This window comes from Tachyglossus aculeatus, chromosome 14, assembly GCF_015852505.1.
Source record: "Tachyglossus aculeatus isolate mTacAcu1 chromosome 14, mTacAcu1.pri, whole genome shotgun sequence".
Classification (NCBI taxonomy): Eukaryota; Metazoa; Chordata; class Mammalia; order Monotremata; family Tachyglossidae; genus Tachyglossus; species Tachyglossus aculeatus.
The window spans coordinates 41,886,315-41,901,602 of NC_052079.1; the positions used below are offsets into that span (position 1 = coordinate 41,886,315).

Consider the following 15,288-nt stretch of genomic DNA (forward strand, 5'->3'; position numbering starts at 1 on the left):
CTTTTAAAAAAAATGCCTGGACTCATGTAACAATAATAATAATAATAATAATGGCATTTGTTAAGCGCTTACTGTGTGCAGAGCACTGTTCTAAGCGCTGGGGAGATATAACGTGATCAGGTTGTCCCACGTGGGGCTCACAGTCCATCCCCATTTTACAGATGAGGTAACTGAGGCTCAGAGAAGTTAGGTGACTTGCCCAAGGTCACACAGCAGACATGTGGCAGAGTCGGGATTCAAACCCGTGACCTCTGACTCCAAAGCCCGGGCTCTTTCCACTGAGCCACGCTGCTTCCCCATCCACTTCCCAAGGCTCAGCCTTGGCTTCAAATTGTTTGGAAGTGTGTTTTTTAAGTGCTTTTACAGACTCATTGCCTATCTCTAGAGATTATTTGCTCCTTCTCCACCTCAAGTTCTACAAGAACTGGACTGAATTTGGGTTCAGAGACAATAGTGCCGTAGGTAAATGGTGCACTGTAAATACAGAACGCTGTTCCGTCTGGTCAGAGTGTAGCTGCGGTGATTTTTGTGTGTTTCTCCCTAGGTAAATAATTCATTTTCAAGGAAATGACCTGAATTCTGTTCACTTTATTCCAGCTGTGCAATAGCACCACTTTCCAGAGAATGAAAAGACTGCAACCTCAGTGCATGTCAGACGCAAAGCAAGCTGGTCAGCACACGGCAGAGGATTTACCGTGAAACCGTTTTGCAATCCACTGTTTGATTGCTCTCCGTAGACCATTCTCAACAGAGTAAGCATGTACGTCAAGGGCAGTTATACTCACGTTTTTAAAATCCAGAAAAAATTGTATACCGGGACTGTTTTTCAGCCTGTTTGCTACCTTTCTCGCATTCTGTCCCATGTGAGTTTTACAGACATTAGAAAAAAAAGTAAATTAAAAATATGGATACTCAGACATACATTACTTGTATGTTACAATGCCATTTACTTCCATACCATCAAATAAAAACTGAGACCCTGTTTACAAATTTTTATTTAATTTTGGATCTTTCTGAAGAAATTGATTTATTATAGATATGTATCTATAGCTATAAGACTATGGCCATAGATGAATCTGTGTGTGTACATATGTATATTCATATATTCCGACATATGTACATAAAAATACACACATATATATAAGTACATAGAAAATCTTTATTTGTAAATAGCCAAAATCTACAGAAAAGGATGTTAATTTCCTCTTAAATAATCATCAGCATAAAGCCATGTTCAATGCTTGTACAATGTGATGCAATAAACTCTAAAAAATATGCATATGACAGATGTGCTGTTGGGTCTTTTTAGGTAAATTTAAATTTAGTTGGGTTCTCTTGGAGAATATTAAAATGATAGTGAACTTGAATACATGCTGAGTTTAAAATAAAAGATAAATCTATATACAGAACTATACTGTCTCTAAGTCCATTTCCCTGAACATAATTTCTAACATTTCCTTTCTTCTCCTCAGAAAGAGAGTTCAGACTAATTGATATTATTCAAGAACTTTGAAGGAGCAACTAGGAATATTTTCTGAGGTATTCCCAAAATAGCTCATGGAACTATGGTAATTTTAAATTTTCAGGCAGTAAAGTGAAAACAATTATGAATACCCGGAAATATTTGGGACTTTTGAAAATAGGCTATCCATCCAATCAATAGCTAAATGTTTCTAAGCCACACCTTTGCATTTAATAATTGAATTGGCTATTTTGGTTTAATAGAAAGAGCCAGGTGCATTCTATTAGCCATTGGTCTCCCCTCACTGTTCATATCTGGGGGAGAAGCATAATGTGCCCCTCACACCCAATATTAAACCTAATTATCCTCCCTTGAGTGTTTGTCTTAGCTGGATTTGTTGTCTCTCAGTCAGTCAGTGGAATTCATTGAATTTATTTATTTATTATTACCTTGTATGTGAAGAGCATTATAGTAAGGGCTTGGAAGAGTACAGCACAACAGAATTAGCAGACATGGTCCCTGCCCATTAATGAGCTTATAGTTTCTCCAGTGGAAGCGGTGACTCAGATTGACTTTTTTCAGTCAAGGAGTTAAGGTGAAGCCACACTTGGTAAAGATTGAAATATCCTGTAATGTTTATGGAAGACATGGACTTTGAGATGAGATCCACTAAATCACCAGCAGTAACTAGCAGATAATTATTACTGCCTAATTATTAGCGTGCAAAGCATCGTAAGTCTACATTAAGGGGATTTTATTTCCCAATTTTGGAGTTTTTGGGAGTATTATCAATTTGAATTTATAGATTGCCTTGCATCGAGGAGCCAAAGTCCTTCAACAAAAATTGTTCCATTTAGCCTCTTACCTTGACTCTGGGAAGGAGCTAATCGCAGCTAGTAGGTGAAGACCAAGCATGGATTCATATTTTCCTGCAACCCAGTCAGAAAAGTGATCCAGCCAGTGATCCAGCTTGATCCAGTGATTCAAGCGCTTAGTACAGTGCTCTACACGTAGTAAGCGCTCAATAAATACGATTGATGATCCAGCCAGCTGAGTGAAGTATGAATTGGCATGGGGAAAACCTGGAGGCAGGGAGGTCAGTGAGGTGTTTGATGGAGTAGTTGAGGCAGGATAGGATAAATGCTTGGACCAGTGTGATACCAATTTAGAAGGAGAGGGAGGGGCGGATTTTAGAAATATAGTGAAGGTAGAACCTGTAAGATTTGGTGACAGAATGACAATGCATGTTGAATCAATCAATCAGCGGTATTTACTGAGCACTTACTGTGTGCAGAGCACTGTGCCGAGCACTTGGGAGAGTACAGTACAACAGAATTAGCATACCTGTTCCTTGCTCGTAACAAGCTTGCAATCTAGAGGATGAGAGAGATAGATAATGCCCCAGCTATAGGCTTGTGAGATGGACGGTGGTGGTGGTGGTGTCTTCAGTGATGGGAAAGGCAGGGGGAGGACCAGGTTTGGGTGGGAATCAGAGTTTTGTTTTGGACATGTTCATATTGAGGCATCAGTGGTCTATCCAGGTAGAGATGTCCTGAAGGCAGGAGGCAATGTGAGACTGCAGAGAAGGAGAGGTAGAGATGGTAGTTGGAATCGTGGGTGCAGTGAGTTCCTCCAACTCTCCAATAAGTGGTGTAAGCTCACTGTGGACAGGGAATGTGTCTGTTTATTGTTATAGTGTACTCTCCCAAGGTTAGCAAACAGTAAGTGCTCTATAAATGATTGAATAAATGAATGAAGGTAGAAGGGGACCCAGAACTGAGCCTTGAGGGACTCCCATCGGCCAGAGATAGGAGAACCAGGTTAGATAATGTTTGCAGATGGTGGGGGTCCACTGTGTCAGAGGCAGCTGAGAGTATGAGGCAAATTAGGATGCACAGTGACCACTGCATTTGGCAAGAAGGTTGTTGGTGGAAGACCTTAAGGAGGACGGTTTCCATGGAGTCAAGAGAGCCGAAGCCAGATTGCAAGCAGTCAAGTAGAGACTTTAGATCATGCTGCCTTACTCAGCAACATATGGTACTTAAGCATTTGATATTCAGATTCTGATTTAAGAAAATATTTTGTTGGACATCGCTGTTAGTGAGTGGCGCGCAAATGGAGGGACATTATTATGTTTTGATTCTGTTAATCTACAGATTTTTCAGGTTTCCTCCAGTTGAAAATGATATTAAAGAAGATCCTCTCTGAATTATTAAACGTAATTCTTCTATTTGGTGAGTCCTGCCCCTTTGGGGTTTATGTATAATAACCAAATTAAGGTAATACTGAAATAGCCTACTATCTATCCTCCTGGGAAGGGGACAGATAAGAATTATCAAGTCATTTCTTCTTAATGAACTTTACAAAATTACATTTGATTCTGGTGTAAGTAAAGACAAAGCATATTGAAGTGGTCAAATTTTCACTTTAAAAATGGAAGTATATGATGGTTTACCTAGAAAGGAACTTAATATTGTGAAATAATCTTTATTATGAGATGAGGTCAAATTGCATAACTCCTAAAATTTCATTTTGACTCTCTTAAAGGATCTCAAATTCACCAGCTGGCATCTAAGTGTAGTAGTCCCCATGCCATCTAATCGTGCATACCAGAAAACAGTTTGCTTTCTAAAAAACTTGTACCTAAATTTCTCTCAAATTCTATATGACCGATAAGCTTTTCCAAATGCATACTTTGAAAGTATCAGAGGAAGAAGTAATTATTTTTCTATGAGCTTCTTAAGAAAGGAGAGTAAACTGATTAATGCTCAAGCTTCTTTAGGCCTTATATTGAAACTCTAGTACTGAACTAAATGATATAGATAATTAAAACTAAGCTCCAAAGTACATCCAGTCCCCAAAGTGAAATTCTGAAACCAGGTTAGGAAGCAATCTCAATTGAAAGAAAAAGTCCATAGTAATTGACCAGGGATCCTCTTCTTCTAACTGTAAACTTGATATGGGCAGGGAACGTATCTGCTAATTCTGTTTTCTGTTGCCTTGTACTCTCCCGAGCGATTTGGTACAGTGCTCTGCACATAGTGCTCGATAAATTCGATTTATGGATTCCAGCAAAGCTAGACCAACTAAGAGTTCGTCCTGATTCGATGATAGGGACTCATCGTCTCCAAATTGTATGGTGTCCAGAAGGCCTTGGCAACTCAGGCCTCCTTTGTCCCCAGGATGGGTTTACTGCTTTTTCCCTGCTGCTCCAAGCCCGGGAGAGGTTTCCACTACAAGGTGGGCGGTGACCTGCAGTTCGGGGAGGAAGCAACTGAGATCCATCTCGCCCAGGCTGGTGAGACTTACGGGTGTAGCAGTAATAATAATATAATAATCATAATCCTAATAACAGTACTCATTTAAGACCTTAATTTGTGCCAAGCACTGTTCGAAGTACTGGGGTAGGTACAAGTTAATCAGATTGGACACAGTCCCTTTCCGGTGACCTGCAGTTCGGGGAGGAAGCAACTGAGATCCATCTCGCCCAGGCTGGTGAGACTTACGGGTGTAGCAGTAATAATAATATAATAATCATAATCATAACAACAGTACTCATTAAGACCTTAATTTGTGCCAAGCACTGTTGGAAGTACTGGGGTAGGTACAAGTTAATCAGATTGCACACAGTCCCTGTCCCACAAGGGGCTCACACTCTTAATCCTCACTTTACAGATGAGGTAACTGAGGCACGGAGAAGTGAAGTGACTCGCCCAAGGTCACACGGCAGACACGTGGCAGAGCCTGGATTAGAACCCAGGTTCTTCGGATTCGAAGAGGGAGGGCATTTCGGGCCAGAGGCCGGACGTGGATGAGAGGTGGGTGCAGAGATAGATAATAATAATAATAATGATAGCATTTATTAAGCGCTTACTATGTGCAAAGCACTGTTCTAAGCGCTGGGGAGGTTACAGGGTGATCAGGTTATCCCACGGGGGGCTCACAGTCTTAATCCCCATTTTACAGACGAGGTAACTGAGGCCCAGAGAAGTTAAGTGACTCGCCGCAAGTCACACAGCTGGCTATTGGCAGAGCCGGGATTTGAACCCACGACCTCTGACTCCAAAGCCCGGGCTCTTTCCACTGAGCCACGCTGCTTCTCTAAAATACGGTGAAAAGGTTAGCATTAGAGGAGCGAAGGAAGTGTGGGGGCTGGGTTGTAGTAGGAAAGTAGCAAGGTGAGGTAGGAGGAGGCAAGGTGATTGACTGCTTGAAATAAATTCAAAGTTACCCACCCAGTCGAAGAATGACTCCATATATGAGATGCTTCAATTTTTACACATACATTTATTTCATTTATGAGATTTGCTTCAAGCTTCTGACACTGAGGCATCCATTTCTTTAACTTCCGATATCTGGGATTTCTGTTTTGAAACTTCAACTTGGCTCTTCTGAAAGAAAGCGTACATGAAAATCGGTTAGGGAAAAAGATATCTGAAGTCTGTATGGCTAACTAGTGTTTGGCGTTTTTTCCTCTAGTCTGCTGGGGAAAACAGACAGGGTTTCATTATTCAGGGCAGAGTGGTCTCTACCTACACCCCACAGGTGTTTATTTTTATTTTACAAATAAAGAACTCCAGATTTTTACTTTTAAGTGGAAATTGCAGTATAACTCTCTATAAAAAAGACTAGTGGCAGTGTTGTCTTTTTCCAGTTTTCATATTCCTCATCAAGTATATGTATAGGAATAATAGGCCATTTTCTCAAATGAAGATTACAAAGGACCAGGTTAGAAGAGCAGAAGCTTAAGAGGAGAGCCAACTAGAACAAGATAAAAGGTATCCCCAAACTTAGTACAAACTTGCTTATAACCATCCCAGTGCTTAGTACAGTGCACGGCACATAGTAAGCACTTAACCAATGCCATAATTATTATTAGAAGCAGTATGGCATAGTGGATAGAGCATTGGCCTAGCAGTCAGACGGCCATGGGTTCTAATTCCGCCTCCACCACGTGTCTGCTGTGTGACCTTGGGCAAGTCACTTTACTTCTCTGTGCCTCAGTTACTTCATCGGTAAAATGGGGATTGAGACTGTGAGCCCTACATGGGACGGGGACTGTGTCCAACCCGATTTGCTTGTATCTACCCTATTGCTTAATACAGGGCCTGGCACACAATAAGTTCTTAACAGATACCTTTATTATTATTGTTATTATCGTTATCGTTATTATTATTATTACTAGGCAAAAAAGAAAGACTAGGAATGTCACCACCACTCTGGTCCACTGGAAATTAAAAACAAATGGTAATATAGGGGACTCAGATTTGTTTTTGCTTCCCAAGTAAAAATGATCAAAAGTGTCCTTTGAGCATGGCAAACTGTGAACTGCCAAGAACACCTACCCTTATCTTTGGTTCTGTGCAAAATAACTGCATATTCTATTTTAAACAAATTCTTATCTTTACCACCCTGTCCTAAACCTTGCTTGGAGGGATCAAATAATGGAGGGCACATTGCTAAACCGGGTAGCATCCACCCAAGAGGTGTGAAGGAACTCGGAACGGAATTTGCCAAGCTTTTGGTGAGAGCTTGTTACCTATCATGATATTGTCACTGACCACCAGAGGACTGAAATATTGCAATGTACTTTGTGTCTTTAGGAAGGATTCAGAGGAGATCCTGAAAATTAAATAGGTGCGCCTCGCTTCTATTCTTGGCAGGGTAGAATAATCTGTTGCTAAGTATAGGTTCAGTGAGTGTGTAAAAAAGCACTACCAATTTGGAAAAAGCCAACAGTTTCTATAAAGGGAAACAATGTAATACCAGCTTGCTGGACTTATTTAAAGGGTTAGTAGGCATATGGCTTTAAGGGAACCCAGTGAACAAAGTTCAACACCGAAGGCTTTCAAAACCAGGTAATCATGGGTTAGCAAAGTGAAGATAGTCTGGCCTTTCAGGGATCAATTCTAGAGCCAATTTTGTTTACCGTCTTCAGCTATCTGGAAGAACAAGTGTGCAGTGAAAACTACAAGTTTACAGGTGACACTAAAGCTTTTCCAGGGGGTTAAACAACATGTAGATGGGGATGCACTGCAAGGAAAATCTCAAAGCTGAGGGAGCCCCAAAATGACAGATGAGGTTTCAGTGCATGCAGGTGGAAAGGGAAATGTATCTGAGAAAATACTTCAAATTACAACTCCCAAATAGTGGACATGGAGCTGAAAGTCACAACTGAAGAAAAACATCTCTAAACCAATCATTTAAAAAAAGAATAGTAAATGAAGTCAGTGTTTAAAAAAACACCACAAATGCTGGGCATCTTCAATTCTGGGCACTGCCCCATAAAAGATACAACTTGGAAGGATTCATTTTGAGAAAAAAGATTGAAGCCTATATAATCATAAAGGGTGCATCTTGTTCACCAGATCCCACAATAATTGGAAGAGAGAGCACCCAACAAAACTTGAAATTTCCAAAATCAATGAATCATATTTACTGTGCGCTTACTGTGTGCAGCACACTGTAGTAAGTGTTTGGGAGAGTACTACATAACAGAGTTGGTAGTCATGCTCCCTGGGGAGGATTTCTTCAGAGAGTGAACAGTACGGTATGGAATTTGAAACTCCAGAAAGGTGGGCTGGATAAAAATATCAGAAGGTCCAAAAGGAATTCAGAATAATTCTTGGATGAGTAGTTCAAAATAAGTTACTTAACGGAGAGTTAAGGAAATAAGATAGAACATTCCTGTGACAGTGGAAGAGCTCAGAAATCAGGAAACCTGGGTTCTGCTCCTAACTTGGTCACTTAACCTCTCTGTGCCTCAGTTTCATCATCTGCAAAATGGGAGGATAAAATCAACTGAGTCCAGTATGGAACAGGGACTCTGTCCAATCTGAAAATACAGTTCTTACCCCTGCAATTAATACACAGTAAGTACCGTGATCACTATTAAGCACTTCGTCAAAAGAGCTATCGTAACATGGATCGGCTGAGCATCTTAATGTCACCGAAAGTGGAATACTGCCCTCCACGGACTATTGGTCTGACACGCTAATGGCATTTCTGCTGTTCTTAAAGAACTAAACGTAAACGTACTTACTCTTTTAGCAGTCAGAAATGTGAACTGTGTTAAGTCGTCTTTGTTTAGCAAAAATTTAGGGTCCAAATTTTGATTTCTTCCTCCTGAAAAATATTAAAAATGTTAACATGCTTAGGAATACATTTTAGATATTTAGAGTGTAGAAAGTTAGTGTGAGATTTGAACAGAAATTGCCTATTAATTATCTCTAGCAATTTAAAATACGGTGCTGCTTGAGGGTATTTAATACCAAATTTCTAAACAGTTGTGCTGTCCTGGCACTTTATGTAGTCCAAGGTCTGTGCCTGTCACAGTCTCTGTGTTCATTCCTGTGTACATTTCCAGTGTCTCCGCTGTCTCGTTCTGAACTCTCCTACCTCTGAGGCATCACTCACATGGTTCTACCATCCTGGAACTCCCTCCCTCCATTCTTCCAGCCCTATCTAAAATCCCAGCTTCTGCAACCAACTTTTTCTAATTAACTTGCAAAACCCCAGTCAGATCAGCCACTTCTACCAATAGCATTTAAACACTCCCTCAGGACGTGTACGTGTGTGTCTGCCTATAAATATATTTATATATATATATATATATAGAATCCCAATGACTAAATTGACTGCACCATCATGTATGTACATATATATATATATATATATATATATATATTACATATATATCATTACATATTGAGAAGCAGCGTGGCTCAGTGGAAAGAGCCCGGGCTTTGGAGTCAGAGGTCATGGGTTTGAATCCCGACTCTGCCACATGTCTGCTGTGTGATCTTGGGCAAGTCACTTAACTTCTCTGGGCCTCAGTTACCTCATCTGGAAAATGGGGATTAAGACTGTGAGCCCCACGTGGGACAACCTGATCACCCTGTATCCTCCCCAGCGCTTAGAACAGTGCTTTGCACATAGTAAGCGCTTAATAAATGCCAATTATTATTATTATTATTATATACACATACATATATGTATTGATTCATATTAATATCTGACTCCCCTCTAGATTGTAGCTAGTTGTGGGCAGGCAATTAGTCTATTGTTATATTGTACTCTCCAAGCACTTAGTACATTGCTCCTGCACACAGTAAATGCCCAACAAATCTGACTGACTCCCATTTACTCTCCTTCTGTACACTTTCTTTTATTATTTTTAACATCCAGTTTCTAAGATGACTAGTTGAAGGAGAATTACGAAACAATGAGTTGTTATTCATTCATGTCATTATTTTTTTTAGAAACTCAGAGTTGTCTAATGTCCCATAATGGGGCTCCTAAAACAGGCAGTCTGATCACTGACCCTGTTTTAGGCAGCCTTGGGTGAAAATATCACTTTCTCAAGGAGGCAGCTGACTCATAGTCACCATGAGTAGAAATAACACTAATACTAATGATGGTATTTGTTAAGTACTTACTATGTCTGAGCACTGGGTTGTCCCACGTGGGGCTCACAGTCTTAGCCTTAATCCCCATTTTACAGTGAGGTAACTGAGGCCCAGAGAAGTTACGTGTAAAATCGTAACTTGTAACTGGAATGCTGAGTTCCCACCTTGGCGTTGCCTGATTTGATCATCTTTTTGTTTTGACTTATGCTGGAGAGTCGTCTCTGACCCATAGCAACTCCGTGGACACATCTCTCTCAGAATGCCCCACCTCCATCTGCAATTGTTCTGGTAGGTGTACCCATAGTTTTCGTGGTAAAAAAACACAAGTGGTTGACCATTGCCTCCTTCGGCGCAGTAAATTCGAGTTTCCACTTTGGACTCTCTGCCATGCTGCTGCTATCCAGCACAGGTGAGTTTTGACTTCTTCCACTTGCTAGCCACTGTCCATGCTAGGGATGGAATGGGTATGCCTCTGCTTGACTCTCCCTCCCATAGCAGAGACTGGTAGAGTACTGGGCACTCTCCAGGTGCGATCCTGAGAGGGGGATCACCCTTTACCAACAGATTAAAGCTCCTCATAGTGACATCGTTGCTCATGCCTAAACCCTTCACTTGCAGTTTTTAGTTGCTAACCTTATATTCTGGTAGTGTATTAGTACCAACTAAAAGCTCTGGTTGTCAGCCAGGCAGCGTTAAAGAGCTACTACATCTTAGAGTGATGTTTTCTCTTCACTCACCCCACTATCATCAGAGACAAATCTAATGCTCCCTTGTAACACTGGACAATATGAGGACACACGTCTCCCCACGTTTGCATTTCAGGATAAGGGTTCTAGGTCTCTGGAAGCCTGAGGGGCACTGCTCTAACTGCAGGGGAATGAGACAAATATGAAATAAGGGAACTTACTATATAGCCGTTCTAATCAATCAATCGATCATTGGTATTTGAGTGCTTACTGCGTGCAGTTCACTGTACTAAGCACTTGGGAGAGTACAATATAACAGAATTGGCAGATACAGTCCCTACCCATAACTAGCTTACAGTCTAGAGGGGGAGACAGACATTAATATAAATAAGAATTTTACATTTATAATTTAAAGATTATACGTAAGTGCTGTGGGGTTAGGGATGGGGTGGATATCAATTGTCCAAAGATCATAGATCCAAGTAAGTGGATGACACAGAAGGGAGAGGCGAATCGGGGAAAAGAGAGCTTAACTGGGAAAAGCCACTTGGAGAAGATGTGACCTAAATAATGCTAAAAGGGCAATACAGACAGCAATGTAAGGAAAAGTACAAATCCAAGTATAAAAACCTACCTCATAGTTCCATTTTGGGGAGCTCACTGAAATGCTGGGCTCTAAGTGCCCTAAGGAACCTACCTCACAGATAAGTATATATGCTATTAAAATGTTATCTAAAATAAAAGATTTGAAATACAAATACCTGTTAAAAGGCTGATGATAACCCCAAATGCTACTGTGCTGAGTGTCCCAAGAGTACTTAAGTATAAATAGGATAAGGAATACCAGTTGTCCATTATAGGAGTTCTGGAAAGAGAAAGGACAGAGTTGAACAAAATTTTCCTAAAATGAATATCAATGAGATAAATCAAAGTGCAAGCATAATTCTTTTTTTTTTTTTTCTTTGAGCCAGGAGGCAACCGCCACCCCCACCCCCAAAGCTGCTTCAGAGCCCTATCCCCACCTTCTTCGGCAGGAGACCCCAGCCTGCCTGAGCAGAATGGGGTCCGGCAAATTGGCTACTCATTTTCTAAGGTTGTGTGCCTGGCCCCAGAGCCTACTAAGAAGGTTAGAGATCTCGTGGCATGGAATTTGTGTTCAGATTCTTAACGAGACAAATTCTCCTAGTACTTCATTACTCCCTGATATATATGCTTTTAGATGGCTAGAGGACTGGTTAGTGTTTTGCTGTATATCCTCTATATTTGACTAGCGTGTCCAGATAATTGTGTACCAAACCTCTGGGAAATGTACCTAAGAGACATAGTTCTGGTCTTTCTGAAGTTTACAGCTTAAAAAGGGCATTTACTTTAAGGTGTAAATACAATGTCGTTAAATTGTAAGCTCTGTGAGGGCAGGGAATGCATCATCCCTATGGACTATCAGGCTTTACCGTAGTACTTTGCACACGGACACTCCAATACGATTCAATGAAATGCTCAAAAGTATTAGTCTAATAATTAAGGTACTTGTTAAGCGCTTACTATGTGCCGAGCACTGGGGTAAATACAAGCAGATCGGGTTTGGACACAGTTCCTCTCCTATGTGGTGCTCACAGTCTCAATCCCCATTTTACAGACAAAGTAACAGGCACAGAGAAGTGAAATAACTTGCCCCAAAGTCACACAGCAGACAATTGGCAAAGCTGGGATTAGAACTCATGACCTCGTGATTCCCAGGCCTGTGCCATGCTGCCTCCTCGTCCACTTGGGAGAGGTACAATGTAACGCATTTAGCAAACGGGTTCCCTGCCCTTTCATAAACTGACAGACCACCACTCTTCCCATGTTCCAAGACCTGCTAAAACTTCTATCTCTTCCGAGAAGCCGTCTCTGACTAACCCCTCATATGCCACTCTGTTTACCCTCACTTCTGCATTGCCTATGCACTTGCACCTGTACCCTTGGAGCACTTTAATACTTACTCTAGCCCTACACTAATTATCTACGTTTCTTTATACTCTGCCACTTCCCCGATCTGTAACTTATTTTAATGTCTGTCTCCCTCACTCGATTGTAAGCTTCTTGAGGGCAGGGAACAAATCTACCAACTCTATTGTATCGTTCTCCCCCAAATGCTTAGTACGGTGCTGTACATACAGAAAGCACTCAAAAAGTACCATTGCTCGATTTAGCTCATTCACTCCCATAACTTCTGTTACCATGCTTAGGAGAAGCAGTGTGACTCAGTGGAGAAAAGCACGGGCTTTGGAGTCAGAGGTCATGGGTTCAAACCCCGGCTCCGCCAATTGTCAGCTGTGTGACTTTGGGCAAGTCACTTAACTTCTCTGTGCCTCAGTTACCTCATCTGTAAAATGGGGATTGAGACTGTGAGCCCCACGTGGGACAACCTGATCACCTTGTAACCTCCCCAGTGCTTAGAACAGTGCTTTGCACATAGTAAGCACTTAATAAATGCCATCATTATTATTATTATTATTATTACCATTTGCTATATTTCTGTTTTCCTCACCCATTGCTCTCCAGCTCTTCATTCCTGTCAAACTAACCTTCTCAAAGCACCTTACTCTCATCTCACCCATGCTGTTCCCCTGCCCTAAAGGCCTTCCCTTCATCATAGGCCACAACTCCCAACATTTGATGCCTTTCCAAACAAGCACCTCCAGCAAGCCTTCCCTAGAACCCCAAGCTGTATAGAACCACCAGCAATCTCTAGCATGTTAAATTCATCCTCTGCACTTTTGCATATATGCTATTCAGTTGTACTTAATGTACTTAATGTAATGTACTTAAATTGTACATTTAATTACTTCCTTTGGTTACTCTACTTCCAAATTTTTTCTTGTCTGTCTCCCTTATTAGGGTGTAAACTCTTTATGACAAGGGAATGTATCACTTGCTTATTTTATATTTCCCAAGCACAGAGTACAGTGTATTGCACCCAGTGAGAACTCAGTACTACTACTTTTTAGCACTGCAGAATGTTTCTAGGCAAAACTACATAATGAAACCATTTTCTCTGTAAAATTTTTATAATTGTGATCTTCTACCTTCCAACCGCTGCACATTTCATGTTTTTTTTTTTAAAAAAAATGCCTGTTTGTTTTATGGCAGTTTTGGTACCTGGTAACTCCAGGAACTTGCAAAGCACTTGTTGAATATATCATATCATGCCAGTCTCTCTGAACTGCTTGGGACTGATTACAGCCTGCAGTTGAAAGGGGTAATGGTAAAGTTCTCCAAGGAGGTGGAGGATAAAGCTGACTTCCAATTCCAACCCACAATGACATGAGGAATCCTCCAAGAAGACCGCCAAATGCACCCTGAAAAAGAAAAGTTTATTTAACAGAAAAAAAAATGATAAAGAACAGTCTCTTTGGAAAAATAAAAAAGAACTTGAAATGCTAGTCAGGTATGATAACAAAAACGTTATGTTTTTTCACCATGGCTTAGCACAGATTTGTCCTTTTGAGCTTAGTATACATTTCCATTTTTCAGATGAGAAAATTGGGTCAGGTTATAGAGTTTGTCCATGGCATTATGATTGGTAAGACACATGGAGGTGGATTTCTGAGATCAAGTCCCATAAATCATTGCAAGATTTTAAAAATTAATACTAAATGCGCATTTCCTTTATCAAATATTATAAAGTGTTGTCTACTAGTTTTCTAGTTTACTTAAACTATGCAAAATATAATTTGAAAATTCTACAACACATTATTTGCTCTTTAGTACAGTGCTATAATTGGAAGACCTTTTCAGTATCCATACCATATGTTAACCCTGAAAGGAAATGACTGAATTGAGGGGAAAATATATTTGAGATCTATTATGTTTCATTTTAATAACTATGTCAATCAAAGCACAAAGCTTAAAGCACTGATTTTAAGCCTCAGGTGTAAAATGTCAGTAAGAAAATTAAATGCAGCTCTCAGGCAGTAATCAGAGGCAGACAAAAGTTAGAGAGGAGTGATTGACACAATGGGCGAATTTAATACGACCAGAAGTGCAGCACTTTAGCAATAGGCTGAATTACCTGAATTTGAAGCTAAGACAAATGAGCTGGCAATGTCCCTCATTAATGCTGATCTTCCTACAAGCATGTCTGCTTACTCTGTTGTACTCAGTACAGTGCTCTGCACACAGTTTAAGCGCTTAATAAATACCATGGATTACATGGTCCCTGTTTTTTCCACTAGATTTAAGGTCACCAAAATTTCAGTTCAGCCCTGCACAAAGTAAAAGCTCAGACACTTTACTGATGAAATAATGGCATTAAAACATAGGTGTTTACACAAGAGTTTCTCCTTGGCCCAGAGTTTAATTACTCCTTACTCCCTACTATAGAAAGCTTTCCCACAAATGACTCAGATTTTCTAGCCTGCCCTGTGCACTTATTATACACTGAGTTCACAACCAAAATGATACTTAAAAAACCTTCCAAATGGACCTGGCTAAAAACAGAAAAAGAATCGAGGGGAAGAACAAGGAAAATTAGACAATCCAGGGGGAAAGGGGCAGTCTTGTCTTCATCTTCTAAAAGCCACTGGGGCATCCTGGGCCGAATTTGCCTCCCCTGTCAGTAATGGAAGAGCACGGTATCACTCCGGGCAGTTGAGTTGTCTGCCCAAGGGAGAACTCTGGGGGAACACTCAGTTTACCGCACTGCTTTGAATCCTACTGGAAGTTGAGTCCCTGTTCCCCTGAGTTGGGC

General features: G+C 40.7%; 2 protein-coding genes across 2 annotated transcripts in view; one reads left to right on the top strand and one right to left on the bottom strand.

The window, feature by feature from the left end:
* ANO4 (anoctamin 4) overlaps positions 1–1,348 on the top strand; it is a 181,513-nt gene extending 180,165 nt beyond the window's left edge. The window contains exon 31 of the mRNA XM_038756674.1: positions 598–1,348. The gene's annotated coding sequence lies outside the window, so the exon portion shown is untranslated. The remainder of the gene's footprint in view (positions 1–597) is intronic.
* Positions 1,349–5,729: 4,381 nt separating this feature from the next.
* LOC119936963 (sodium-coupled monocarboxylate transporter 1-like) overlaps positions 5,730–15,288 on the bottom strand; it is a 41,584-nt gene continuing 32,025 nt past the window's right edge. The window contains exons 12-15 of the mRNA XM_038756561.1: positions 13,698–13,897; positions 11,318–11,421; positions 8,505–8,587; positions 5,730–5,853 (exon numbers count right to left, since the gene is read on the bottom strand). Of these exons, the coding sequence (XP_038612489.1) occupies positions 5,773–5,853; positions 8,505–8,587; positions 11,318–11,421; positions 13,698–13,897 (468 nt within the window). The 3' untranslated portion in view covers positions 5,730–5,772. The remainder of the gene's footprint in view (positions 5,854–8,504; positions 8,588–11,317; positions 11,422–13,697; positions 13,898–15,288) is intronic.